The sequence below is a fragment of the Poecilia reticulata genome, chromosome 9 (assembly GCF_904066995.2).
Source record: "Poecilia reticulata chromosome 9, P_reticulata-male-v2, whole genome shotgun sequence".
NCBI lineage: Eukaryota > Metazoa > Chordata > Actinopteri > Cyprinodontiformes > Poeciliidae > Poecilia > Poecilia reticulata.
In genome coordinates this window covers 31,801,999-31,829,934 of record NC_088838.1, presented here as the reverse complement: position 1 = coordinate 31,829,934, position 27,936 = coordinate 31,801,999, and the positions used below count along the sequence as shown (strand labels likewise).

The following is a 27,936-nucleotide window of genomic DNA, read 5'->3' as shown; positions in this document are numbered from 1 at the left end:
TAGGGCTTACGGTTTTCTGTCCAGGTGCTTCAGAGCAAAGTGATGGGACATGACCAACTGACGCTCCTCCTCAGTGTTTAATATAGGTTTTTGAAAAATTACTGAGCTCACCACACACCATTTTTCTCTCATCAGTGCAATTATTGTGAATAACCTACAGATATGAATCACGGGACTATCAGAGACGACAAGTAGCCCTCTCATATGCTTCAAACGGATTTTGGATCGGCATAACGGTTCCCGAACGGGAAGGGGTCGTTCAGACTGCTTTTTTCATTAAAAGTGACTGGGTGTTCTCAAAGTTACATGAAGTGTCTCTCACACACACACAGCAGTTGGCAGAGGCTTGATCGCTATGGTAACTGCTGGTTTGGCCTACAAGGTCTCTGTAGTTCTAAACATGGCGGAACACCTTAATACAGAGGGCAGAGCAGAAGGTCAGAACTACAACATGGCGGATCATTCAGTTATTACAGAGGAGGGCTGAGCTGGAATGTAGAGCTACTTGCTGTTTTGGGCATTATATTGGTGGATTAACCAAACCACTGTTACACATTGGATTAGTGTGTCTATTTAAAATGAAGCTTACTGAAAATTTCAAAATAAAAGCCCTAACATTTTTCACATCAGGTTATTGGTCTTTTGGGCTTTATGGGACTGGTTTAAACAAACCACAGTTGCACATTGAATTAGCGTGGTCATTAAAATGAAGCTTACGGATATTTTCAAAATAAAAGCCTGCATACTCCTCTTACGTCAGTGCACCGCCAAAGGCGGTGCAATAATATGTAGTTTTTTTATACCTTATATGTTAGGGTTAGGGTTGACTGTTGACTGACTGTTACACATTGGATTAACGTGGCCATAAATCCAATGTGAAACAAAAATGAAGCTTACTGAAAGTTTCAAAATAAAAGTCTGCATATTCCTCTCGAGTTAGTGCACCGCCGTAGGCGGTGCAATAATATTAGCTTTTTTTATGTTATTTATTTCTCAGGATAGTGAACTGCCTTGCGCAGCAAGGCAGTTCATTAGCATTTGTACAAAAGTTAGCATTTCACTGTCTTTGACTAGTGCACTAGCACTTTTACCTAAAGTTAGCTTTTAGCTAATTTTCTCATTAATTAGACATGTTTAGTATACTGAATGGAGTAGTAAAATTAAAACAACATGGTCCTGTTTTCCACATGCTACTGCCAGCATTTAAGCTAATATTAGCATATTGGCTAATTTTAGCTCATGCATCAATTTTAACATAATGAATGGTACAACTACAGCTTAGTCAACATGCTTCTACCTTTCCACAGGTTATTGACTACGTTGCAGCTTTCTTTAGCATTAATGATAATTTTTAACATCATAACGCTGCGTCAAAGCCGACGGGCACACTTTGGCATGCCCCTTTAAAATTTCTGCAGGAATTTTCTAGTTATATATTTATTCTTCCGTCACCGTTAATGCGGCTCGTACCGCTGCGTGCCCACCCACAAAAGTGGTATCAAATCGTGCGGCTCGATGCCGAGAAGGGAGCTATTACTTTTATAGGGGATCGGAGTTACGACGGCGACGTAAAAAGCGAAAAACGAGCGAAATTTCCAACTGCCGAAACGTTAGAGTGTAACTGAAACCAACTGCCGCTTTTTAGAGTGAGAAACAGAGTGGAATTTTGACCCAAAAATAATTTTGAAATCGTTCTCATGGCCGTAAAACTTGTGCTATTGGTATGAAAGTTGGTCAGGAGATAGCACCGCATGTCTGCTCCGGTAAAATGTTTTCGAAATTTCTCTAGGGCTTACGGTTTTCTGCCCAGGTGCTTCAGAGCAAAGTGATGGGACATGACCAACTGACGCTCCTCCTCAGTGTTTAATATAGGTTTTTGAAAAATTACTGAGCTCACCACACACCATTTTTCTCTCATCAGTGCAATTACTGTGAATGACCTACAGATATGAATCACGGGACCATCAGAGACGACAAGTAGCCCTCTCATACGCTTCAAACGGCTTTTGGATCGGCCTAACGGTTCCCGAACGGGAAGGGGTCGTTCAGACTGCTTTTTTCATTAAAAGTGACTGGGTGTTCTCAAAGTTGCATGAAGTGTCTCTCACACACACACAGCAGTTGGCAGAGGCTTGATCGCTATGGCAACTGCTGGTTTGGCCTACAAGGTCTCTGTAGTTCTAAACATGGTGAAACACCTTAATACAGTGGGCAGAGCAGAAGGTCAGAACTACAACATGGCGGATCATTCAGTTATTACAGAGGAGGGCTGAGCTGGAATGTAGAGCTACTTGCTGTTTTGGGCATTATATTGGTGGATTAACCAAACCACTGTTACACATTGGATTAGTGTGTCTATTTAAAATGAAGCTTACTGAAAATTTCAAAATAAAAGCCCTGACATTTTTCACATCAGGTTATTGGTCTTCTGGGCTTTATGGGACTGGTTTAAACAAACCAGAGTTGCACATTGAATTAGCGTGGTCATTAAAATAAGGCTTACTGATACTTTCAAAATAAAAGCCTGCATATTCCTCTCACGTCAGTGCACCGCCGAAGGCGGTGCAATAATATTAGCCTTTTTTATGTTATTTATTTCTCAGGATAGTAAACTGCCTTGCGCAGCAAGGCAGTTTATTAACATTAGCACAAACATTAGCATTTGAGACCTCTTGACTACATGCTTCACACGGTTTTCGGATCACTCTAAAAGATCCTGAATAGGAAGGAGATGTTTGGACTGCTTTGTTCAGATAAATGAACTGCTTCAAACAGAATTCTGTTTCTCTCTTTGTGTCTCACTCACACGATAGTTGAGCTGCTCTTTAGAAGTACAATGACTGAAGGTCAGTACTACTCTCAAATAGCACATAGGGCTGAGCTGGCATTTAGACCTACTTGCTGTTTTGGGCTTTATATAGCTGGACTGTTACACATTGGATTAATGTGGCCATTAATCCAATGTGTAACAAAAGTGAAGCTTACTGAAAATTTCAAAATAAAAGCCTTGACATTTTTCACATCAGGTATTTCCTCTTTTGTGCTTTATGTGACTGGTTTAAACAAACCACAGTTGCACATTGAATTAGCATAGTCATTAAAATGAAGCTAACTGAAAATTTCAAATTAAAAGTCTGCATATTCCTCACGTGTTAGTGCACCGCCGTAGGCGGTGCAATAATATTAGCTTTTTCTATGTTATTTATTTCTCAGGATAGTGAACTACCTTGCGCAGCAAGGCAGTTCATTAGCACTTGTACAAAAGTTAGCATTTCACTGTCTTTGACTAGTGCACTAGCACTTTTACCTAAAGTTAGGTGTTAGCTAATTTTCTCATTAATTAGACATGTTTAGTATACTGAATGGAGTAGCAAAATTAAAACAACATGGTCTTGTTGCTCCACATGCTACTGCCAGCATTTGAGCTAACATTAGCATATTGGCTAATTTTAGCTCATGCATCAATTTTAACATAATGAATGGTACAACTACAGCTTATTCAACATGCTTCTGCCTCTCCACAGTTAATTGACTACGTTGCAGCTTTCTTTAGCATTAATGCTAATTTTTAACATCATAACACTGCGTCAAAGCCGACGGGCACACTTTGGCATGCCCCTTTAAAATTTCTGCAGGAATTTTCTAGTTAGGGGCATGCCATAGCAATGCATAAGGAGAGCAGTACTGACTTGCGAAGCAAGTCAGTACTGCCTCCATGCATTGCATGGCAGGCACCTATTGTTCTACACCCAATAGAATGTCTGTTTATTATTATAACATCTTCTTCCATTACCGTTAATGCGGCTCGTACCGCTGCGTGCCCACCCACAAAAGTGGTATCAAAACGTGCGGCTCGTACCCGAGAAGGGAGCTATTACTTTTATTGGGGATCGGAGTTACGATGGCGACGTAAAAAGCGAAAAACGAGCGAAATTTCCAACTGCCGAAACCCTAGAGTGTAACTGAAACCAACTGCCGCTTTTTAGAGTGAGGAACAGAGTGGAATTTTGACCCAAAAATAATTTTGAAATCGCTCTCATGGCTGCAAAACTTGTGCTATTGGTATGAAAGTTGGTCAGGAAATAGCACCGCATGCCTGCTCCGGTGAAATGTTTTCAAAATTTCTCTAGGGCTTACGGTTTTCTGTCCAGGTGCTTCAGAGCAAAGTTATGGGACATGACCAACTGACGCTTCATCCCCAGTGTTTTATATAGGTTTTTGAGTTACTACAGAAGGAGGGTGAACAGAATGTTAAATCTACAGGCAGGGCAGAGTTTTCTGGGCATTATATCACTGGTTTAACCCAACAACTGTTACACATTGGATTAGTGTGGCCATTTAAAATTAAGCTTACTGAAAATTTTATAATAAAAGCCTGTATATTTCTTTGCAGCCTAACTAACTCCTAACTAAAGCCTTGACATTTTTCACATCAATTCATTACTCTTTTGGCCTTTATGTGACTGGTTTAAACAAACTACTGTAACACTATGATTTGGTGTGGTAGTTAAAATGAAGTTTACTGAAAGTTTCAAAATAAAAGTCTGCATATTCCTCACGTTAGTGCACCGCCGTAGGCGGTGCAATAATATTCAGCTTTTTTTACCTTTTTTCGCTCAGGATAGTGAACTGCCTTGCGCAGCAAGGCAGTTCATTAACATTAGCACAAACATTTGCATTTGACTTCTTATTTTAGTGCACCGCCGTAGGCGGTGCAATAATATTAAACTTTTTTGTTATTTATTTGTCAGGATAGTAAACTGCCTTGCGCAGCAAGCCTTGACATTTTTCAATGACTCTTTTGGCCTTTTTGTGACTGGTTTAAACAAACTACTGTTACACATTGAAATGGTAAGGTAGTTAAAATGAAGCTTAATGAAAGTTTCAAAATAAAAGTGCATACTTCCCTGAGGTTAGTGCACCGCCGTAGGCAAAGAATGCCTGCTCCGGTAAAATGTTTTCGAAATTTCTCTAGGGCTTACGGTTTTCTGTCCAGGTGCTTCAGAGCAAAGTGACGGGTCATGACCAACTGACGCTCCTCCTCTGTGTTTAATATAGGTTTTTGAAAATTACTGAGCTCTGCACACACCATATTTCTCTCATCAGTGCAATTCCTGTGAATGACCTACAGATATGAATCACGGTACTATGGGAGACGACAAATAGCCCTCTCATACGCTTCAAACGGTTTTCGGATCGGCCTTACGGATCTTGAATGGGAAGGGGTCGTTCAGTGTGCTTGTTTTAGTGAAACTGGCTGGCTCAAACAGATAGAATTGTCTCCCCCTGTGTGTCTCTCTTACAGCTGGCACCCTGTGGCCTATTTACCATAGCAACCGAACATGGCAACAGCTCCTGGGTCAGAATACAAACACTATGGCAAACATACAGTTAAAGCAGAGGGCTACTATTTAAGTGGTTTAACACACCCACTGTTAAACATTGGATTAGTGTGGCCATTTACAATGAAGCTTAATAAATTTTTCAAAATAAAAGCCTTGATCATTTTTACATCCTGCAATTGCTCTACTGGTGATTTAAAAACTGGTGTTACCAAATTACTGTTACAGACTGGATTAGTGTAGCCATTGATCATGACGCTTACTGAAAATTTCAAAATAAAAGCTTTGGCCATTTTTACATCAAGCAATTGTTCTTTTGGGCCTTACATGACTGGTTTAACCAAACCACTGTTACACATTGAATTAGTGTGGTCATTAAAATGAAGCTAATTGAAACTTTCAAAATAAAAACCTGTATATTCCTCTCACATGAGTGCACCGCCTGCTCAGGATAGTGAACTGCCTTGCGCAGCAAAGCAGTTCAATAACATTAGCACAAACTTTAGCATTTCACCCCCCTTGACTATATGCTTCAAACAGTTTTTGGATCACTCTTGCAGTTCCTGAACAGGAAGGAGATGTTTGGACTGCTTTGTTCAGAAAAACTAACAGTTAGAATCTGTTTCTCTCTTTGTGTCTCACTCACACGATAGTTGAGCTGCTCTTTAGAATTACAATGACTGAAGGTCAGAACTACTCTCAAATATCACATAGGGATGAGCTGGCATTTAGATCTACTTGCTGTTTTGGTCATTATATTGGTGGAATATACAAACCACAGTTACACATTGGATAAGTGTGGCTAATTGAAATGAAGCTTACTAAAAATTTCAAAATAAAAGCCCCGACATTTTTCACGTTAGGTTATTGGTCTTTTGGGCTTTATGGTACTGGTTTAAACAAACCAGACTTGCACATTGAATTAGCGTGGTCCTTAAAATGAAGCTTACTGAAACTTTCAAAATAAAAGCCTGCATACTCCTCTCATGTCAGTGCACTGCCATAGGCGGTGCAAGAACTTTTTTTTAACCTTTTTTTTCTCAGTATATTAGCACAAAGAGTAGCACTTCACTGCCCCTAGTGCATTGCCTTGCGCAGCACACACACAGCAGTTGGCTGAGGATTAATTACTATAGAAGAACTACAACATGGTGGAACTCTCAGATACCACACATTAGGGCTGAGCTGGCATTTAGAACTACTTGCTGTTTTGGGCATTATATAGCTGGACTGTTACACATTGGATTAATGTGGCCATTAATCCAATGTGTAACAATTATGAAGCTTACTAAAAATTTCAAAATAAAAGCCTTGACATTTTTCACATCAGGTAATTGCTCTTTTGTGCTTTATGCGCATGGTTTAAACAAACTACTGTTACACATTAAATTGGTGAGGTAGTTAAAATGAAGCTTACTGAAAATTTCAAATTAAAAGTCTGTATATTCCTCAACTTTTAGTGCACCGCCATAGGCGGTGCAATAATATTAGTGTTTTTTATGTTATTTATTCTCAGGATAGTGACAGTTCATTAGCATTAGTACAAAAGTTATCATTTCACTGTCTTTCACTAATACACTAGCATTTTCACCTAAAGTTAGCTTTTAGCCAATTTTCTCATTAATTAGACATGTTTAGTGTGCTGAATATAGTAGTAAAATTAAAACAACATTGTCCTGTTGCTCCACATGCTACTGCCAGCATTTAAGCTAACATTAGCATATTGGCTAATTTTAGCTCATGCATCAATTTTAACATAATGAATGGTACAACTACAGCTTATTCAACATGCTTCTGCCTCTCCACAGTTAATTGACTACGTTGCAGCTTTCTTTAGCATTAATGCTAATTTTTAACATCATAACGCTGCGTCAAAGCCGACGGGCACACTTTGGCATGCCCCTTTAAAATTTCTGCAGGAATTTTCTAGTTATAGTTATTTATTTTTCTTCCGTTACCGTTAATGCGGCTCGTACCGCTGCGTGCCCACCCACAAAAGTGGTATCAAAACGTGTGGCTCGATCCCGGCATTGGAGCTATTACTTTTATTGGGGATCGGAGTTACAACGGCGACGTAAAAAGCGAAAAACGAGCGAAATTTCCAACTGCCGAAACCTAGAGTGTAACTGAAACCAACTGCCGCTTTTTTAGAGTGAGAAACAGGGTGGAATTTTGACCCAAAAATAATTTTGAAATCGCTCTCATGGCCGCAAAACTTGTGCTATTGGTATGAAAGTTGGTCAGGAAATAGCACCGCATGTCTGCTCCGGTAAAATGTTTTCGAAATTTCTCTAGCGTTTACGGTTTTCTGTCCAGGTGCTTCAGAGTAAAGTGACGGGACATGACCAACTGACGCTCCCCCTCAGTGTTTAATATAGGTTTTTGAAAAATTACTGAGCTCTGCACACACCATATTTCTCTCATCACTGCAATTCCTGTGAATGACCTACAGGTATGAATCACGGGACTATCAGAGACGACAAGAAGCCCTCTCATACGCTTCAAACGGTTTTCTGATCGGCATAACGGTTCCTGAACTGGAAGGGGTCGTTCAGACTGCTTTTTTCATGAAAAGTGACTGGGTGTTCTCAAAGTTGCATGAAGTGTCTCTCACACACACACAGCAGTTGGCAGAGGCTTTATCGCTATAGCAACTGCTGGTTTGGCCTACAAGGTCTCTGTAGTTCTAAACATGGTGAAACACCTTAATACAGAGGGCAGAGCAGAAGGTCAGAACTACAACATGGCGGATCATTCAGTTATTACAGAGGAGGGCTGAGCTGGAATGTAGAGCTACTTGCTGTTTTGGGCATTATATTGGTGGATTAACCAAACCACTGTTACACATTGGATTAGTGTGTCTATTTAAAATGAAGCTTACTGAAAATTTCAAAATAAAAGTCTGCCTATTCCTCTAGTGTTAGTGCACCGCCGAAGGCGGTGCAATAATATTAGCCTTTTTATGTTATTTATTTCTCAGGATAGTGAACTGCCTTGCGCAGCAAGGCAGTTCATTGACATTAGCACAAACATTAGAATTTGAGCCCCCTTGACTATATGCTTCACACGGTTTTCGGATCACTCTAAAAGATCCTGAATAGGATGGAGATGTTTGGACTGCTTTGTTCAGATAAACTAACTGCTTCAAACCGTTAGAATCTGTTTATCCCTTTGTGTCTCACTCACACGATAGTTGAGCTGCTCTTTAGAACTACAATGACTGAAGGTCAGAACTACAACATGGCGGAATTCTCAAATAGCACATAGGGATGAGCAGGCGTTTAGATCTGCTTGCTGTATGGGGCATTATAGAGGTGGATTAACAAAACCACAGTTACACATTGGATTAGTGTGTAATCCACTGTAAATAAAAAAGCTATTGTAAAGCTATTGTAAATAAAGCTTACTGAAAGTTTCAAAATAAAAGCCTTGACATTTTTCACATTAGGTATTTCCTCTTTTGTGCTTTATGTGACTGGTTTAAACAAACTACAGTAACACAATGAATTGGTGTGGTAGTTAAAAAGACGCTAACTGAAAGTTTCAAAATAAAAGTCTGCATATTGCTCTTGTGTTAGTGCACCGCCGTAGGCGGTGCAATAATATAAGCTTTTTTTATGTTATTTATTTCTCATGATAGTGAACTGCCTTGCGCAGCAAGGCAGTTCATTAACATTAGCACAAACATTAGCATTTCACTTCCTTTGACTAGTGTACTAGCACTTTTACCTAAAGTTAGCTATTAGCTAATTTTCCTCATTAATTAGACATGTTTAGTACACTGAATGGAGCAGTAAAATTAAAACAACATGGTCCTGTTGCTCCACATGCTACTGCCAGCATTTAAGCTAACATTAGCATTTTGGCTAATTTTAGCTTATGCATTAATTTTAACATAATTAATGGAACAAGTACAGCTTAGTCAACATGCTTCTGCCTCTCCACAGGTTATTGACTACGTTGCAGCTTTCTTTAGCATTAATGCTAATTTTTAGCATCAAAGCGCTGCGTCCAAGCCGACGGGCACACTTTGGCATGCCCCTTTAAAATTTCTGCAGGAATTTTCTAGTTAGGGGCATGCCATAGCAATGCATAAGGAGAGCAGTACTGACTTGCGAAGCAAGTCAGTACTGCCTCCATGCATTGCATGGCAGGCACCTATTGTTCTACACCTAATAGAATGTCTCTTTATTAGGGGCATGCCATAGCAATGCATAAGGAGAGCAGTACTGACTTGCGAAGCAAGTCAGTACTGCCTCCATGCATTGCATGGCAGGCACCTATTGTTCTACACCTAATAGAACGCCTCTTTATTATAGGTTTATTCTTCCGTCACCGTTAATGCGGCTCGTACCGCTGCGTGCCCACCCACAAAAGTGGTATCAAATCGTGCGGCTCGATGCCGAGAAGGGAGCTATTACTTTTATAGGGGATCGGAGTTACGACGGCGACGTAAAAAGCGAAAAACGAGCGAAATTTCCAACTGCCGAAACGTTAGAGTGTAACTGACACCAACTGCCGCTTTTTTAGAGTGAGAAACAGAGTGGAATTTGACCCAAAAATAATTTTGAAATCGCTCTTATGGCCGCAAAACTTGTGCTATTGGTATGAAAGTTGGTCAGGAAATAGCACCGCATGTCTGCTCCGGTAAAATGTTTTCAAAATTTTTCTAGGGCTTACGGTTTTCTGTCCAGGTGCTTCAGAGCAAAGTGATGGGACATGACCAACTGACGCTCCTCCTCAGTGTTTAATATAGGTTTTTGACAAATGACTGAGTTCACCACACACCATATTTCTCTCATCAGTGCAATTACTGTGAATTACCTACAGATATGAATCACAGGACTATCGGAGACGACAAGTAGCCCTCTCATACGCTTCAAACTGTTTTTGGATCGGCATAACGGTTCCCGAACGGGAAGGGGTCGTTCAGACTGCTTTTTTCATTAAAAGTGACTGGGTGTTCTCAAAGTTGCATGAAGTGTCTCTCACACACACACAGCAGTTGGCAGAGGCTTGATCGCTATGGCAACTGCTGGTTTGGCCTACAAGGTCTCTGTAGTTCTAACATGGTGAAACACCTTAATACAGAGGGCAGAGCAGAAGGTCAGAACTACAACATGGCGGATCATTCAGTTATTACAGAGGAGGGCTGAGCTGGAATGTAGAGCTACTTGCTGTTTTGGGCATTATATTGGTGGATTAACCAAACCACTGTTACACATTGGATTAGTGTGTCTATTTAAAATGAAGCTTACTGAAAATTTCAAAATAAAAGCCCTGACATTTTTCACATCAGGTTATTGGTCTTTTGGGCTTTATGGGACTGGTTTAAACAAACCAGAGTTGCACATTGAATTAGCGTGGTCATTAAAATTAGGCTTACTGATACTTTCAAAATAAAAGCCTGCATATTCCCCTCACGTCAGTGCACCGCCGTAGGCGGTGCAATAATATTAGCCTTTTTTATGTTATTTATTTCTCAGGATAGTAAACTGCCTTGCGCAGCAAGGCAGTTTATTAACATTAGCACAAACATTAGCATTTCACCCCTTTGACTATATGCTTCACACGGTTTTTGGATCACTCTAAAAGAACCTGAATAGGAAGAAGATGTTTGGACTGCTTTGTTCAGATAAATTAACTGCTTCAAACAGAATTTGTTTCTCTGTTTGTGTCTCACTCACACGATAGTTGAGCTGCTCTTTAGAATTACAATGACTGAAGGTCAGAACTACTCTCAAATAGCACATAGGGATGAGCTGGCATTTAGACCTACTTGCTGTTTGGGCATTATATAGCTGGACTGTTACATGTTGGAATAATGTGGCCATTAATCCAATGTGTAACAAAAGTGAAGCTTACTGAAAATTTCAAATAAAAGCCTTGACATTTTCATATCAGGTATTTCCTCTTTTGTGCTTTATGTGACTGGTTAAACAACTACTGTTACACATTGAATTGGTGTGGTAGTTAAAAAGAAGCTAACTGAAAGTTTCAAAATAAAAGTCTGCATATTCCTCACGTGTTAGTGCACCGCCGTAGGCGGTGCAATAATATTAGCTTTTTTTATGTTATTTACTTCTCAGGATAGTGAACTGCATTGCGCAGCAAGGCAGTTCATTAGCATTTGTACAAAAGTTAGCATTTCACTGTCTTTGACTAGTGCACTAGAACTTTTACCTAAAGTTAGCTTTAGCTAATTTTCTCATTAATTAGACATGTTTAGTATACTGAATGGAGTAGTAAAATTAAAACAACATGGTCCTGTTGCTCCACATGCTACTGCCAGCATTTAAGCTAACATTAGCATATTGTCTAATTTTAGCTAATGCATTAATTTTAACATAATGAATGGTACAACTACAGCTTATTCAACATGCTTCTGCCTCTCCACAGTTAATTGACTACGTTGCAGCTTTCTTTAGCATTAATGCTAATTTTTAACATCGTAACGCTGGCTCAAAGCCGACGGGCACACTTTGGCATGCCCCTTTAAAATTTCTGCAGGAATTTCTAGTTATTCCATATTTTCTTCCGTTACCGTTAATGCGGCTCGTACCGCTGCGTGCCCACCCACAAAAGTGGTATCAAAACGTGTGGCTCGATCCCGGCATTGGAGCTATTACTTTTATAGGGGATCGGAGTTACGACGGCGACGTAAAAAGCGAAAAACGAGCGAAATTTCCAACTGCCGAAACGTTAGAGTGTAACTGACACCAACTGCCGCTTTTTAGAGTGAGAAACAGAGTGGAATTTTGACCCAAAAATAATTTTGAAATCGCTCTCATGGCCGCAAAACTTGTGCTATTGGTATGAAAGTTGGTCAGGAAATAGCACCGCATGTCTGCTCCGGTAAAATGTTTTCAAAATTTCTCTAGGGCTTACGGTTTTCTGTCCAGGTGCTTCAGAGCAAAGTGATGGGACATGACCAACTGACGCTTCATCCTCAGTGTTTTATATAGGTTTTTGAGTTACTACAGATGGAGGGTGAACAGAGTGTTATATCTACAAGCGGGCAGAGTTTTCTGGGCATTATATCACTGGTTTAACCCAACCACTGTTACACATTGGATTAGTGTGGCCATTTAAAATTAAGCTTACTGAAAATTTTATAATAAAAGACTGTATATTTCTTTGCATAAAGCCTTGACATATTTCACATCAGGTCATTACTCTTTTGGCCTTTATGTGACTGGTTTAAACAAACTACTGTAACACTATGATTTGGTGTGGTAGTTAAAATGAAGTTTACTGAAAGTTTCAAAATAAAAGTCTGCATATTCCTCACGTTAGTGCACCGCCGAAGGCGGTGCAATAATATTCAGCTTTTTTTACCTTTTTTTCGCTCAGGATAGGTTCATTAACATTAGCACAACATTAGCATTTGACCCCATTAGCTTGACCCATATTGTGCACCGCCGTAGGCGGTGCAATAATATTAAAGTTTTTGTTATTATTTTCAGGATAGTAACTGCCTTGCGCAGCAAGGCAGTTTACTGAAATAAATATCAATAAATATCCTGAGAAATAAATATCAGGGAAGACAAAAAGCCCTCTCATACGCTTCAAACAGTTTTTGCATCGGCCTACGGATCTTGTAGGGGAAGGGTCGTTCAGACTGCTTTTTTCATCAAATTGACTTTGTGTTTACATCAGTCTTATTTAAAATAAGCATTCTAGCAATTTTTAGTAACTTTTTCCTGTCAGGTTTGTACATTTACATCAGTCTTCTTAAAATAAGCATTTACCCATTTTTGCTTTGGTTCTGGTTATATATTACCTCAGTCTTTCTTAAAATGAGCATTTTAAGCTAAGACCCTGTTCCTCCTTCTACTGTAGACAACTCCTGCAGGTAAAAAAAATATTGTTACATCATATAACCCCTAAAGAACAATACTACTGATGCATTTTGAAAGAACTTTGTATTTGGAGAAATTACAATTGATCACAAAAAAAATTAAATTAAATCTTTTTTAACAAAAAAATATTTCTACCAGTTTTATGCGTCAAAAATAAAAAAATTGAAAAAATCCTGACACAATGATCATAATTCATTAATGCATAATCATAATTCATGCATTAAAGGTTAAATAAGCAGTTTACTATTTTTTGTCTCAGGTTTGTAGACTGCCTTGCTCAGTCTCTTAAAATAAGCATTTTAACTATTGTTGTGCCTTTTAACATTTGTTGTTTAGCAAAGCTGACCGGTCAACAGAAGAGTATGTCATACTCGCTGGAAAATGTCAATCTCCGATTGGCTGACACGTAACATCATGTATCTATGCCTGTGACGTAAGTGCTAATCTGCCAGCCAGCTGTGTGACAGTCTCAAAAAGCTATTTTGTTGAATTTTTTATTGTTGTTTGCTGAGCTGACTGGTCAGCTGTGAACACGTCATACACGCTGGAAATGCAATCTCTGATTGGCTGACATGAATTCCAAGCCGCTGAAGCTTCTGGAACTTCTGGCATCTCTGCTTCCGAGTCTGCTACGGTCAGGTAGACTGTTTGTGTTTCTCCATAAATATAGTATTTAATTTTAATTTGATTAGAATATTATTGTAATCCTTACAGTTGTTAATTAATGTGTTTTGAGACAGTTGGTCGATTTAAAGTTAATTACTGTGCAATATTCGTTGTGCTCTGATTCCATACTAGCTAGCTTGATGGAACAGGATTTTCTGGATTATTACGGGAAGCTAAATGTTTGTACGCCACAAGACGCTAAAGAATAAATTGCTGTGGTGTTTTAATTATCATGTAATTTCTTTCGTATCTTTATATGTGATATATAGTCATATACCGGAATTATGTGAGATATTTTTCACCTGGGAGGGTGCGGTTTTTATTTTGTTTGTGTTAGAAGCACAGCAGTGGCAGATCCCATGACTTCATACTACTGCGAGTCCACACGATCGATGTGAGTGTTTAGGCGTCTGGTTATAGTTGAAGCTTATGTAGCGACGTTTCGCGAAGATGTGGTTCGCAGTTGAAGCCTTTCAGGTGTTTTTTGGTGCGTTCACCTGCAGCCTGAAGTGATCCAATTCTGACATTTTTGGTAATTCCGATTTTTATTTTGTTTTTTCCCGGGCCGTTCACACTACCAGTAAATGCGACCTGTATGTGTTCTGCAGAGTGAACGGCAAACGACCTGAAAGTGTCCCGCATGCGCATAGAGGCGCAATAGTGTCCGCGTTCTCGGTGTTCCGCCAACCGCCATAAAAGAAGAAGAGCTCAGTGTTTGCGGAAGTAAACATGGTTGCTAATGGTGGAGCATAGCTTACATATTTGAAGTTGTCTGACCGGAGCAGCATATTAACAGCTTAATCCTCATTATAGTCCTCATTTATTCATACAGTAAAAGACTTGGTTCATTTGGATAAAATTTATTTTTAAATTAACATATTTAAAACCCTTAATTTATTTGTTTAATCTCTGCTTTTCATTATATTTTGAGCCAAGTTGTAAATATATAGATGTTTGCAACAGTTGTGAAAATATCTCGGTCCTGCTTACAAGCCTCAGAACTTCTAAAAGTTTTTAAAAATTATTTAAAAATGTTTTTTTACACCTCTTTTTAATGGCCATTTATTTTGCTTCTCATTACAGCTTTCACTTGTGCGAGATGAGATTTGGAAGGTTTCCACTGCTGCTTGCTGAGATCCTAACCTCTGCATCACACCATCAGCTTTTTATAGCTGGACTGTTACACGCTGGATTAATGTGGCCATTAATCTAATGTGTACATATGAGCTTACTGAAAATATCAAAATAAAAGCTTGACATTTTTACATCAGGTATTTCTCTTTTGTGCTTATGTGACTGGTTTAAACAAACTACTGTTACACATTGAATTGTGGTACTTAAAAGAAGCTAACTGAAAGTTTCAAATAAAGTGCATATTCCCTCAGGTTAATAATAATATTACACTTTTTTATGTTATTTATTCTCAGCATAGTGAACAGTTCATTTGAATGGAGTAGTAAAATTAAAACAACATGGTCCTGTTGCTCCACATGCTACTGCCAGCATTTAAGCTAACATTAGCATATTGTCTAATTTTAGCTAATGCATTAATTTTAACATAATGAATGGTACAACTACAGCTTATTCAACATGCTTCTGCCTCTCCACAGTTAATTGACTACGTTGCAGCTTTCTTTAGCATTAATGCTAATTTTTAACATCGTAACGCTGGCTCAAAGCCGACGGGCACACTTTGGCATGCCCCTTTAAAATTTCTGCAGGAATTTTCTAGTTCCATATTTTTCTTCCGTTACCGTTAATGCGGCTCGTACCGCTGCGTGCCCACCCACAAAAGTGGTATCAAAACGTGTGGCTCGATCCCGGCATTGGAGCTATTATTTTTATTGGGGATCGGAGTTACGTCGGCGACGTAAAAAGCGAAAAACGAGCGAAATTTCCAACTGCCGAAACGTTAGAGTGTAACTGACACCAACTGCCGCTTTTTAGAGTGAGAAACAGAGTGGAATTTTGACCCAAAAATAATTTTGAAATCGCTCTCATGGCCGCAAAACTTGTGCTATTGGTATGAAAGTTGGTCAGGAAATAGCACCGCATGTCTGCTCCGGTAAAATGTTTTCAAAATTTCTCTAGGGCTTACGGTTTTCTGTCCAGGTGCTTCAGAGCAAAGTGATGGGACATGACCAACTGACGCTTCATCCTCAGTGTTTTATATAGGTTTTTGAGTTACTACAGATGGAGGGTGAACAGAGTGTTATATCTACAAGCAGGGCAGAGTTTTCTGGGCATTATATCACTGGTTTAACCCAACCACTGTTACACATTGGATTAGTGTGGCCATTTAAAATTAAGCTTACTGAAAATTTTATAATAAAAGACTGTATATTTCTTTGCAGCCTAACTAACTCCTAACTAAAGCCTTGACATATTTCACATCAGGTCATTACTCTTTTGGCCTTTATGTGACTGGTTTAAACAAACTACTGTAACACTATGATTTGGTGTGGTAGTTAAAATGAAGTTTACTGAAAGTTTCAAAATAAAAGTCTGCATATTCCTCTCACGTTAGTGCACCGCCGAAGGCGGTGCAATAATATTCAGCTTTTTTTACCTTTTTTTTCGCTCAGGATAGTGTTCATTAACATTAGCACAAACATTAGCATTTGACCCACCATTAGCATTTGACCCACCATTTGTGCACCGCCGTAGGCGGTGCAATAATATTAAAGTTTTTGTTATGTTTTCTCAGGATAGTGAACTGCCTTGCGCAGCAAGGCAGTTTACTGAAATAAATATCAATAAATATCCTGAGAAATAAATATCAGGGAAGACAAAAAGCCATCTCATACGCTTCAAACAGTTTTTGCATCGGCCATACGGATCTTGTAGGGGAAGGGGTCGTTCAGACTGCTTTTTCATCAAATTGACTTTGTGTTTACATCAGTCTTATTTAAAATAAGCATTCTAGCAATTTTTAGTAACTTTTTCCTGTCAGGTTAGTACATTTACATCAGTCATTCTTAAAATTAAGCATTTTACCCTTTTTGCTTTGGTCTCTGGTTAGTATATGTACCTAAGTTTTCTTAAAATGAGCATTTTAAGCTAAGACCTGTTCCTCCTTCTCTGAAGACAACTCCTGCAGGTAAAAAAATATTGTTACATCATATAACCCTAAAGAACAATACTACTGATGCATTTTTGAAATAATAACTTTGTATTTAGGGAAAATTACAATTGATCACAAAAAAAAATTAAATTAAATCTTTAAAAAAAAAAAGATTTAATTTAAAAATTACTGAGCTCTGCACACCATATTCTCTCATCAGTGCAATTCTGTGAATGACTACAGATATGAATCACGTACTATGGAGACGACAAATAGCCCTCTCATACGCTTCAAACGGTTTTCGGATCGGCCTTACGGATTGAATGGGAAGGGGTCGTCAGTGTGCTTGTTTTAGTGAAACTGGCTGGCTCAAACAGATAGAATTGTCTCCCCTGTGTGCTCTCTTACAGCTGGCACCCTGTGGCCTATTTACATAGCAACCGAACATGGCAACAGCTCCTGGTCAGATAGCAAACATTCTATGGCAAACATACAGTTAAAGCAGAGGCTACTTAAGTGGTTTAACACACCACTGTTAAACATTGGATTAGTGTGGCCATTTACAATGAAGCTTAATAATTTTTCAAAATAAAAGCCTTGATCATTTTTACATACTGCAATTGCTCTACTGGTGATTTAAAAACTGGTGTTACCAAATTACTGTTACAGACTGGATTAGTGTAGCCATTGATATGACGCTTACTGAAAATTTCAAATAAAAGCTTGGCCATTTTTACATCGAGCAATTGTTCTTTTGGGCCTACATGACTGGTTTACAACCACAGTTGCACATTGAATTACCATAGTCATTAAAATGAAGCTAACTGAAAGTTTCAAAATAAAAGCCTGCATTTCCTCTCGTGTTAGTGCACCGCCGTAGGCAGTGCAATAATATTAGTGTTTTTTATGTTATTTATTTCTCAGGATAGTGAACTGCCTTGCGCAGCAAGGCAGTTCATTAACATTAGCACAAACATTAGCATTTCACTTCCTTTGACTAGTGTACTAGCACTTTTACCTATAGTTAGCTTTTAGCTAATTTTCTCATTAATTAGACATGTTTAGTGTACTGAATGGAGTAGTAAAATTAAAACAACATGGTCCTGTTGCTCCACATGCTACTGCCAGCATTTAAACTAACATTAGCATATTGGCTAATTTTAGCTCATGCATCAATTTTAACATAATGAATGGTACAACTACAGCTTAGTCAACATGCTTCTGCCTCTCCACAGTTAATTGACTACGTTGCAGCTTTCTTTAGCATTAATGCTATTTTTAACATCATAACGCTGCGTCAAAGCCGAAGGGCACCCTTTGGCATTGCCCTTTTAAATTTCTGCAGGAATTTTCTAGTTAGGGGCATGCCATAGCAATGCATAAGGAGAGCAGTACTGACTTGCGAAGCAAGTCAGTACTGCCTCCATGCATTGCATGGCAGGCACCTATTGTTCTACCCAATAGAATGTCTGTTTATTATTATAACATCTTCTTCCATTACCGTTAATGCGGCTCGTACCGCTGCGTGCCCACCCACAAAAGTGGTATCAAAACGTGCGGCTCGTACCGAGAAGGGAGCTATTACTTTTATTGGGATCGGAGTTACGATGGCGACGTAAAAAGCGAAAAACGAGCGAAATTTCCAACTGCCGAAACCCTAGAGTGTAACTGAAACCAACTGCCGCTTTTAGAGTGAGAAAGAGGGTGGAATTTTGACCCAAAAATAATTTGAAATCGCTCTCATGGCTGCAAAACTTGTGCTATTGGTATGAAAGTTGGTCAGGAAATAGCACCGCATGCCTGCTCCGGTGAAATGTTTTCAAAATTTCTCTAGGGCTTACGGTTTTCTGTCCAGGTGCTTCAGAGCAAAGTTATGGGACATGACCACTGACGCTTCATCCCCAGTGTTTTATATAGGTTTTGAGTTACTACAGATGGAGGGTGAACAGAATGTTATATCTGCAGGCAGGGCAGAGTTTTCTGGGCATTATATCACTGGTTTAACCCAACCACTGTTACACATTGATTAGTGTGGCCATTTAAAATTAAGCTTACTGAAAATTTCATGATAAAAGCCTGTATATTTCTATGCAGCCAAACTAACTCCTAACTAAAGCCTTGACATGTTTCACATCAATTCATTACTCTTTTGGCCTTTATGTGACTGGTTTAAACAAACTACTGTAACACTATGATTTGGTGTGGTAGTTAAAATGAAGTTTACTGAAAGTTTCAAAATAAAAGTCTGCATATTCCTCACGTTAGTGCACCGCCGTAGGCGGTGCAATAATATTCAGCTTTTTTTACCTTTTTTCGCTCAGGATAGTGAACTGCCTTGCGCAGCAAGGCAGTTCATTAACATTAGCACAAACATTTGCATTTGACCCGCCATTTTAGTGCACCGCCGTAGGCGGTGCAATAATATTAAACTTTTTTGTTATTTATTTGTCAGGATAGTAAACTGCCTTGCGCAGCAAGCCTTGACATTTTTCAATGACTCTTTTGGCCTTTTTGTGACTGGTTTAAACAAACTACTGTTACACATTGAAATGGTAAGGTAGTTAAAATGAAGCTTAATGAAAGTTTCAAAATAAAAGTGCATACTTCCCTGAGGTTAGTGCACCGCCGTAGGCAAAGAATGCCTGCTCCGGGTAAAATGTTTTCGAATTTCTCTAGGGCTTACGGGTTTTCTGTCCAGGTGCTTCAGAGTAAAGTGATGGGAAATGACCAACTGACGCTCCTCCTCTGTGTTTAATATAGGTTTTGAAAAATTACTGAGCTCTGCACACACCATATTTCTCTCATCAGTGCAATTCCTGTGAATGACCTACAGATATGAATCACTGTACTATCGAGAAGACAAATAGCCCTCTCATACGCTTCAAACGGTTTTCGGATCGGCCTTACGGATCTTGAATGGGAAGGGGTCGTTCAGTGTGCTTGTTTTAGTGAAACTGGCTGGCTCAAACAGATAGAATTGTCTCCCCTGTGTGTCTCTCTTACAGCTGGCACCCTGTGGCCTATTTACCATAGCAACCGAACATGGCAACAGCTCCTGGGTCAGATAGCAAACATTCTATGGCAAACATACAGTTAAAGCAGAGGGCTATTATTTAAGTGGTTAACACACCCACTGTTAAACATTGGATTAGTGTGGCCATTTATAATGAAGCTTAATAAATTTTTCAAAATAAAAGCCTTGATCATTTTACATCCTGCAATTGCTCTACTGGTGATTTAAAAACTGGTGTTACCAAATTACTGTTACAGACTGGATTAGTGTAGCCATTGATAATGACGCTTACTGAAATTTCAAAATAAAAGCTTTGGCCATTTTTACATCAAGCAATTGTTCTTTTGGGCCTTACATGACTGGTTTAACCAAACCACTGTTACACATTGAATTAGTGTGGTCATTAAATGAAGCTAATTGAAACTTTCAAAATAAAAACTTGTATATTCCTCTCACATGAGTGCACCGCCCGCTCAGGATAGTGAACTGCCTTGCGCAGCAAGCAGTTCACTAACATTAGCACAAACTTTAGCATTTCACCCCCCTTGACTATATGCTTCAAACAGTTTTTGGATCACTCTTGCAGTTCCTGAACAGGAAGGAGATGTTTGGACTGCTTTGTTCAGAAAACTAACAGTTAGAATTCTGTTTCTCTCTTTAGGTCTCACTCACATGATAGTTGAGCTGCTCTTAGAACTACAATGACTGAAGGTCAGAACTACAACATGGCGGAACTCCCAAATATCACATAGGGATGAGCTGGCATTTAGATCTACTTGCTGTTTGGTCATTATATTGGTGGAATATACAAACCACAGTTACACATTGGATAAGTGTGGCTAATTGAAATGAAGCTTACAAAAAATTTCAAAATAAAAGCCCGACATTTTTCACGTTAGGTTATTGGTCTTTTGGGCTTTATGGGACTGGTTTAAACAACCAGACTTGCACATTGAATTAGCGTGGTCCTTAAAATGAAGCTTACTGAAACTTTCAAAATAAAAGCCTGCATACTCCTCTCATGTCAGTGCACTGCCATAGGCGGTGCAAGAACTTTTTTTTTAACCTTTTTTTTCTCAGTATATTAGCACAAAGAGTAGCACTTCACTGCCCCCTAGTGCATTGCCTTGCGCAGCACACACACAGCAGTTGGCTGAGGATTAATTACTATAGAAGAACTACAACATGGTGGAACTCTCAGATACCACACATTAGGGCTGAGCTGGCATTTAGACCTACTTGCTGTTTTGGGCATTATATAGCTGGACTGTTACACATTGGATTAATGTGGCCATTAATCCAATGTGTAACAATTATGAAGCTTACTAAAAATTTCAAAATAAAAGCCTTGACATTTTTCACATCAGGTAATTGCTCTTTTGTGCTTTATGCGCATGGTTTAAACAAACTACTGTTACACATTAAATTGGTGAGGTAGTTAAAATGAAGCTTACTGAAAATTTCAAATTAAAAGTCTGTATATTCCTCAACTTTTAGTGCACCGGCATAGGCGGTGCAATAATATTAGTGTTTTTTATGTTATTTATTTCTCAGGATAGTGACAGTTCATTAGCATTAGTACAAAAGTTATCATTTCACTGTCTTTCACTAATACACTAGCATTTTCACCTAAAGTTAGCTTTTAGCCAATTTTCTCATTAATTAGACATGTTTAGTGTGCTGAATATAGTAGTAAAATTAAAACAACATTGTCCTGTTGCTCCACATGCTACTGCCAGCATTTAAGCTAACATTAGCATATTGGCTAATTTTAGCTCATGCATCAATTTTAACATAATGAATGGTACAACTACAGCTTATTCAACATGCTTCTGCCTCTCCACAGTTAATTGACTACGTTGCAGCTTTCTTTAGCATTAATGCTAATTTTTAGCATCATAACCCTGCGTCAAAGCCGACGGGCACACTTTGGCATGCCCCTTTAAAATTTCTGCAGGAATTTTCTAGTTCTTATTATTTATTATTCTTCCGTCACCGTTAATGCGGCTCGTACCGCTGCGTGCCCACCCACAAAAGTGGTATCAAATCGTGCGGCTCGATGCCGAGATGGGTGCTATTACTTTTATTGGGGATCGGAGTTACGACGGCGACGTAAAAAGCGAAAAACGAGCGAAATTTCCAACTGCCGAACCGCAGAGTGTAACTGACACCAACTGCCGCTTTTTTAGAGTGAGAAACAGGGTGGAATTTTGACCCCAAAATAATTTTGAAATCGCTCTCATGGCCGCAAAACATGTGCTATTGGTATGAAAGTTGGTCAGGAAATAGCACCGCATGTCTGCTCCGGTAAAATGTTTTCAAATTTCTCTAGGGCTTACGGTTTTCTGTCCAGGTGCTTCAGAGCAAAGTGACGGGACATGACCAACTGACGCTCCCCTCAGTGTTTAATATAGGTTTTTGAAAACTTACTGAGCTCACCACACACCATTTTTCTCTCATCAGTGCAATTCCTGTGAATGACCTACAGATATGAATCACAGGACTATCAGAGACGACAAGTAGCCCTCTCATACGCTTCAAACGGTTTTTGGATCGGCATAACGGTTCCCGAACGGGAAGGGGTCGTTCAGACTGCTTTTTTCATTAAAAGTGACTGGGTGTTCTCAAAGTTGCATGAAGTGTCTCTCACACACATGCAGCAGTTGGCAGAAGCTTGATCGCTATGGCAACTGCTGGTTTGGACTACAAGGTCTCTGTAGTTCTAAACATGGTGGAACACCTTAATACAGAGGGCAGAGCAGAAGGTCAGAACTACAACATGGCGGATCATTCAGTTATTACAGAGGAGGGCTGAGCGGAATGTAGAGCTACTTGCTGTTTTGGGCATTATATTGGTGGATTAACCAAACCACTGTTACACATTGGATTAGTGTGTCTATTTAAAATGAAGCGTACTGAAAATTTCAAATAAAGCCCTGACATTTTTCACATCAGGTTATTGGTCTTTTGGGCTTTATGGGACTGCTTTAAACAAACCAGAGTTGCACATTGAATTAGCGTGGTCATTAAAATAAGGCTTACGGATACTTTCAAAATAAAAGCCTGCATATTCCTCTCACGCCAGTGCACCGCCGAAGGCGGTGCAATAATATTAGCCTTTTTTATGTTATTTACTTCTCAGGATAGTGAACTGCCTTGCGCAGCAAGGCAGTTTATTAACATTAGCACAAACATTAGCATTTGAGCCCCCTTGACTATATGCTTCACACGGTTTTCGGATCACTCTAAAAGATCCTGAATAGGAAGGAGATGTTTGGACTGCTTTGTTCAGATAAACTAACTGCTTCAAACAGTTAGAATCTGTTTCTCTCTTTGTGTCTCACTCACACGATAGTTGAGCTGCTCTTTAGAATTACAATGACTGAAGGTCAGAACTACAACATGGTGGAACTCTCAAATAGCACATAGGGATGAGCTGGCATTAGACCTACTTGCTGTTTGGGCATATATAGCTGGACTGTTACACTTGAATAATGTGGCCATTAATCCAATGTGTAGCAAAAGTGAAGCTTACTGAAAAATTTCAAAATAAAAGCCTTGACATTTTTCACATCAGGTATTTCCTCATTTGTGCTTTATGTGACTGGTTTAAACAAACTACTGTTACACATTGAATTGGTGTGGTAGTTAAAAAAGAAGCTAACTGAAAGTTTCAAAATAAAAGTCTGCATATTCCTCACGTGTTAGTGCACCGCCGTAGGCGGTGCAATAATATTAGCTTTTTTATGTTATTTACTTCAGGATAGTGAACTGCCTTGCGCAGCAAGGCAGTTCATTAGCATTTGTACAAAAGTTAGCATTTCACTGTCTTTGACTAGTGCACTAGCACTTTTACCTAAAGTTAGCTTTAGCTAATTTTCTCATTAATTAGACATGTTTAGTATACTGAATGGTGTAGTAAAATTAAAACAACATGGTCCTGTTGCTCCACATGCTACTGCCAGCATTTAAGCTAACATTAGCATATTGGCTAATTTTAGCTTATGCATCAATTTTAACATAATGAATGGTACAAGTACAGCTTAGTCAACATGCTTCTGCCTCTCCACAGGTTATTGACTACGTTGCAGCTTTCTTTAGCATTAATGCTAATTTTTAACATCATAACGCTGCGTCAAAGCCGACGGGCACACTTTGGCATGCCCCTTTAAAATTTCTGCAGGAATTTTCTAGTTATATATTTATTCTTCCGTCACCGTTAATGCGGCTCGTACCGCTGCGTGCCCACCCACAAAAGTGGTATCAAATCGTGCGGCTCGATGCCGATGGAGCTATTACTTTTATAGGGGATCGGAGTTACGACGGCGACGTAAAAAGCGAAAAACGAGCGAAATTTCCAACTGCCGAAACGCAGAGTGTAACTGAAACCAACTGCATGCCGCTTTTTAGAGTGAGAAACAGGGTGGAATTTTGACCCAAAAATAATTTTGAAATCGCTCTCATGGCCGTAAAACTTGTGCTATTGGTATGAAAGTTGGTCAGGAAATAGCACCGCATGTCTGCTCCGGTAAAATGTTTTCAAAATTTTCTAGGGCTTACGGTTTTCTGTCCAGGTGCTTCAGAGCAAAGTGATGGGACATGACCAACTGACGCTCCTCCTCAGTGTTTAATATAGGTTTTTGAAAAATTACTGAGCTCACCACACACCATTTTTCTCTCATCAGTGCAATTATTGTGAATGACCTACAGATATGAATCACAGGACTATCAGAGACGACAAGTAGCCCTCTCATACGCTTCAAACGGTTTTTGGATCGGCATAACGGTTCCTGAACTGGAAGGGGTCGTTCAGACTGCTTTTTTCATTAAAAGTGACTGGGTGTTCTCAAAGTTGCATGAAGTGTCTCTCACACACACACAGCAGTTGGCAGAGGCTTGATCGCTATGGCAACTGCTGGTTTGGCCTACAAGGTCTCTGTAGTTCTAAACATGGTGAAACACCTTAATACAGAGGGCAGAGCAGAAGGTCAGAACTACAACATGGCGGATCATTCAGTTATTACAGAGGAGGGCTGAGCTGGAATGTAGAGCTACTTGCTGTTTTGGGCATTATATTGGTGGATTAACCAAACCACTGTTACACATTGATTAGTTTGTCTATTTAAAATGAAGCTTACTGAAAGTTTCAAAATAAAAGCCCTGACATTTTTCACATCAGGTTTTTCTCTTTGGGCTTTATGGGACTGGTTTAAACAAACCAGAGTTGCACATTGAATTAGCGTGGTCATTAAAATGAAGCTTACTGAAAGTTTCAAATTAAAAGTCTGCCTATTCCTCTAGTGTTAGTGCACCGCCGAAGGCGGTGCAATAATATTAGCCTTTTTTATGTTATTTATTTCTCAGGATAGTGAACTGCCTTGCGCAGCAAGGCAGTTCATTAACATTAGCACAAACATTAGCATTTGAGCCCCCTTGACTATATGCTTCACACGGTTTTCGGATCACTCTAAAAGATCCTGAATAGGAAGGAGATGTTTGGACTGCTTTGTTCAGATAAACTAACTGCTTCAAACAGTTAGAATCTGTTTATCCCTTTGTGTCTCACTCACACGATAGTTGAGCTGCTCTTTAGAACTACAATGACTGAAGGTCAGAACTACAACATCGTGGAACTCTCTAGCATAGGGATGAGCTGGCGTTTAGATCTGCTTGACGTATGGGGTATTTTGTAGCTGGATTATCCAAACCGCAGTTACACATTGGATTAGTGTGTAATCCACTGTAAATAAAAAAGCTATTGTAAAGCTATTGTAAATAAAGCTTACTGAAAGTTTCAAAATAAAAGCCTTGACATTTTCACATCAGGTCATTACTCTTTTGTGCTTTATGTGACTGGTTTAAACAAACTACAGTAACACAATGAATTGGTGTGGTAGTTAAAAAGACGCTAACTGAAAGTTTCAAAATAAAAGTCTGCATATTCCTCTCGTGTTAGTGCACCGCCGTAGGCGGTGCAATAATATAAGCTTTTGTTTGTTATTTATTTCTCATGATAGTGAACTGCCTTGCGCAGCAAGGCAGTTCATTAACATTAGCACAAACATTAGCATTTCACTTCCTTTGACTAGTGTACTAGCACTTTTACCTAAAGTTAGCTATTAGCTAATTTTCCTCATTAATTAGACATGTTTAGTATACTGAATGGAGCAGTAAAATTAAAACAACATGGTCCTGTTGCTCCACATGCTACTGCCAGCATTTAAGATAACATTAGCATTTTGGCTAATTTTAGCTTATGCATTAATTTTAACATAATGAATGGAACAAGTACAGCTTAGTCAACATGCTTCTGCCTCTCCACAGGTTATTGACTACGTTGCAGCTTTCTTTAGCATTAATGCTAATTTTTAGCATCAAAGCGCTGCGTCCAAGCCGACGGGCACACTTTGGCATGCCCCTTTAAAATTTCTGCAGGAATTTTCTAGTTTTATTTGCTGTTGTTAAATATCCATTTATTTTGGATATTTAAAATGTCTTCCAGTTCCAGTGTTAAAAGAACATTAGGATTTAAAGTTTATTGGTCTTTGAGAATGTGTTCTTGCACTATTTTTCCTTTCATTGTATTACTTAAAAATGGTCTCCAAAGAACATTATTGTTAATCACAATAACTTCTGGGACAATTTACCTATATGAAACCCTCTTGTCGTGAAGCTCGTTCTATAATTTTTTTCAATGTCAGTAGTTGTCCCATCTACAGATGTCAATCTGTAGATGTCCTGTAGATGTCAGGACCTCTACAGATAATAATATCGGATCAGAGCATCTTTAGTTTAAACAGAAACTAAAGAAGCTTGGGGAAAAGAAATGATTAACTCACTGTTGTTCCCGGGGCTGACCAGAGACCCGGGTTTGAGCGAGCGGTCAAAGCTGGGCGGTCCGGCCGCGGGCGTGCCCGGCGTAGCAGCGGGCTGATGGTGCTGATAGTCGTTGGCGCCGAAATCGCTGGGGCTCAACGGGATGGTGGGGGACACCAACGGCGGGCCCTGGATGCCAGGAATGAGGGGCGTGTCGGCGGGAGGCGCGGACGGCGTGGCGAACTCCAGAAGCACTCGCTGACGCTCCTTCTCCAGCTCCTGGCGACGGATCATCTCCTCGAAGGCACTGAACTGCTCCTGCTCCCGCTGCCGCCGCTGCATTACGGCGACGCGTTCCCGCTCGGCGTCCAGCGCACGCTGCCTGGACTGCTCCAGCGCCAGGGTCTCCTCCTCCGCTTTCTGCAGGTATGACGGACCACAGCTGAGTGAAAGGTCTGGTCTCATAGTTTGTAGTGCTGAGCTGATTTATTTGATTAATCTGATTAATGATTAATCGTGATTAATGTACACATTGAGTCTGACTAAACAGACTCAAAAATTGCCTTTTTTTGTGTCTGTATACTCCAGTTAATGATTGAGTACTAAATAAGTTCAGCATTATTTCAATAATCAATTAATCATGATTAATCATGATTAATCCCGATTAATCCTAATTAACTGATTATTAAAATCCTAATTAATCATGATTAGTTGACTGAATTAGTTGAGGATTATTTCAGTAACTGATTATTTAACTAATCGAATAATCAGTATTAATCACAATTGTTACAACTGATCTATTTTTAAAAAAATCCTTAACTAATTTAGTAATCATTAACTGGAGTATGCAGACTCTCCAAAAGGCCATTTGCTGAAAGAACATCACACTCAGAGCTCTTGGTGGGCGATATGGACTTAAACGGTTTATCACGACATTTTTATGTATTATTGTGATAAGAATAAAAGTGACACAAGAGTAATTTACTGTATCTTCTTAGGTGGCTGTGTGTCACAGCAATTATTAGCCCCACAAACACCTCCTGAAAAACATTCCCATTTGTAATTTGTTTCTTAAGGACACCAGTGTGATTTACCTCACCAAACTGCTCAGAGTAACTGAATTTTCAAGTGTATTGGTATGTATTCAACACACAGTGGAGAAAATGGTAAAAC

General features: G+C 39.3%; 1 protein-coding gene across 1 annotated transcript in view; it reads right to left on the bottom strand.

Annotated features, from left to right (window-relative positions):
- Positions 1-27,936, bottom strand: part of LOC103470718 (STAM-binding protein-like A) — a 385,599-nt gene that overhangs the window by 355,863 nt on the left and 1,800 nt on the right. The window contains exon 4 of the mRNA XM_008419350.2: positions 26,787-27,183. Coding sequence (XP_008417572.3) covers positions 26,787-27,183 — 397 coding nt within the window. The remainder of the gene's footprint in view (positions 1-26,786; positions 27,184-27,936) is intronic.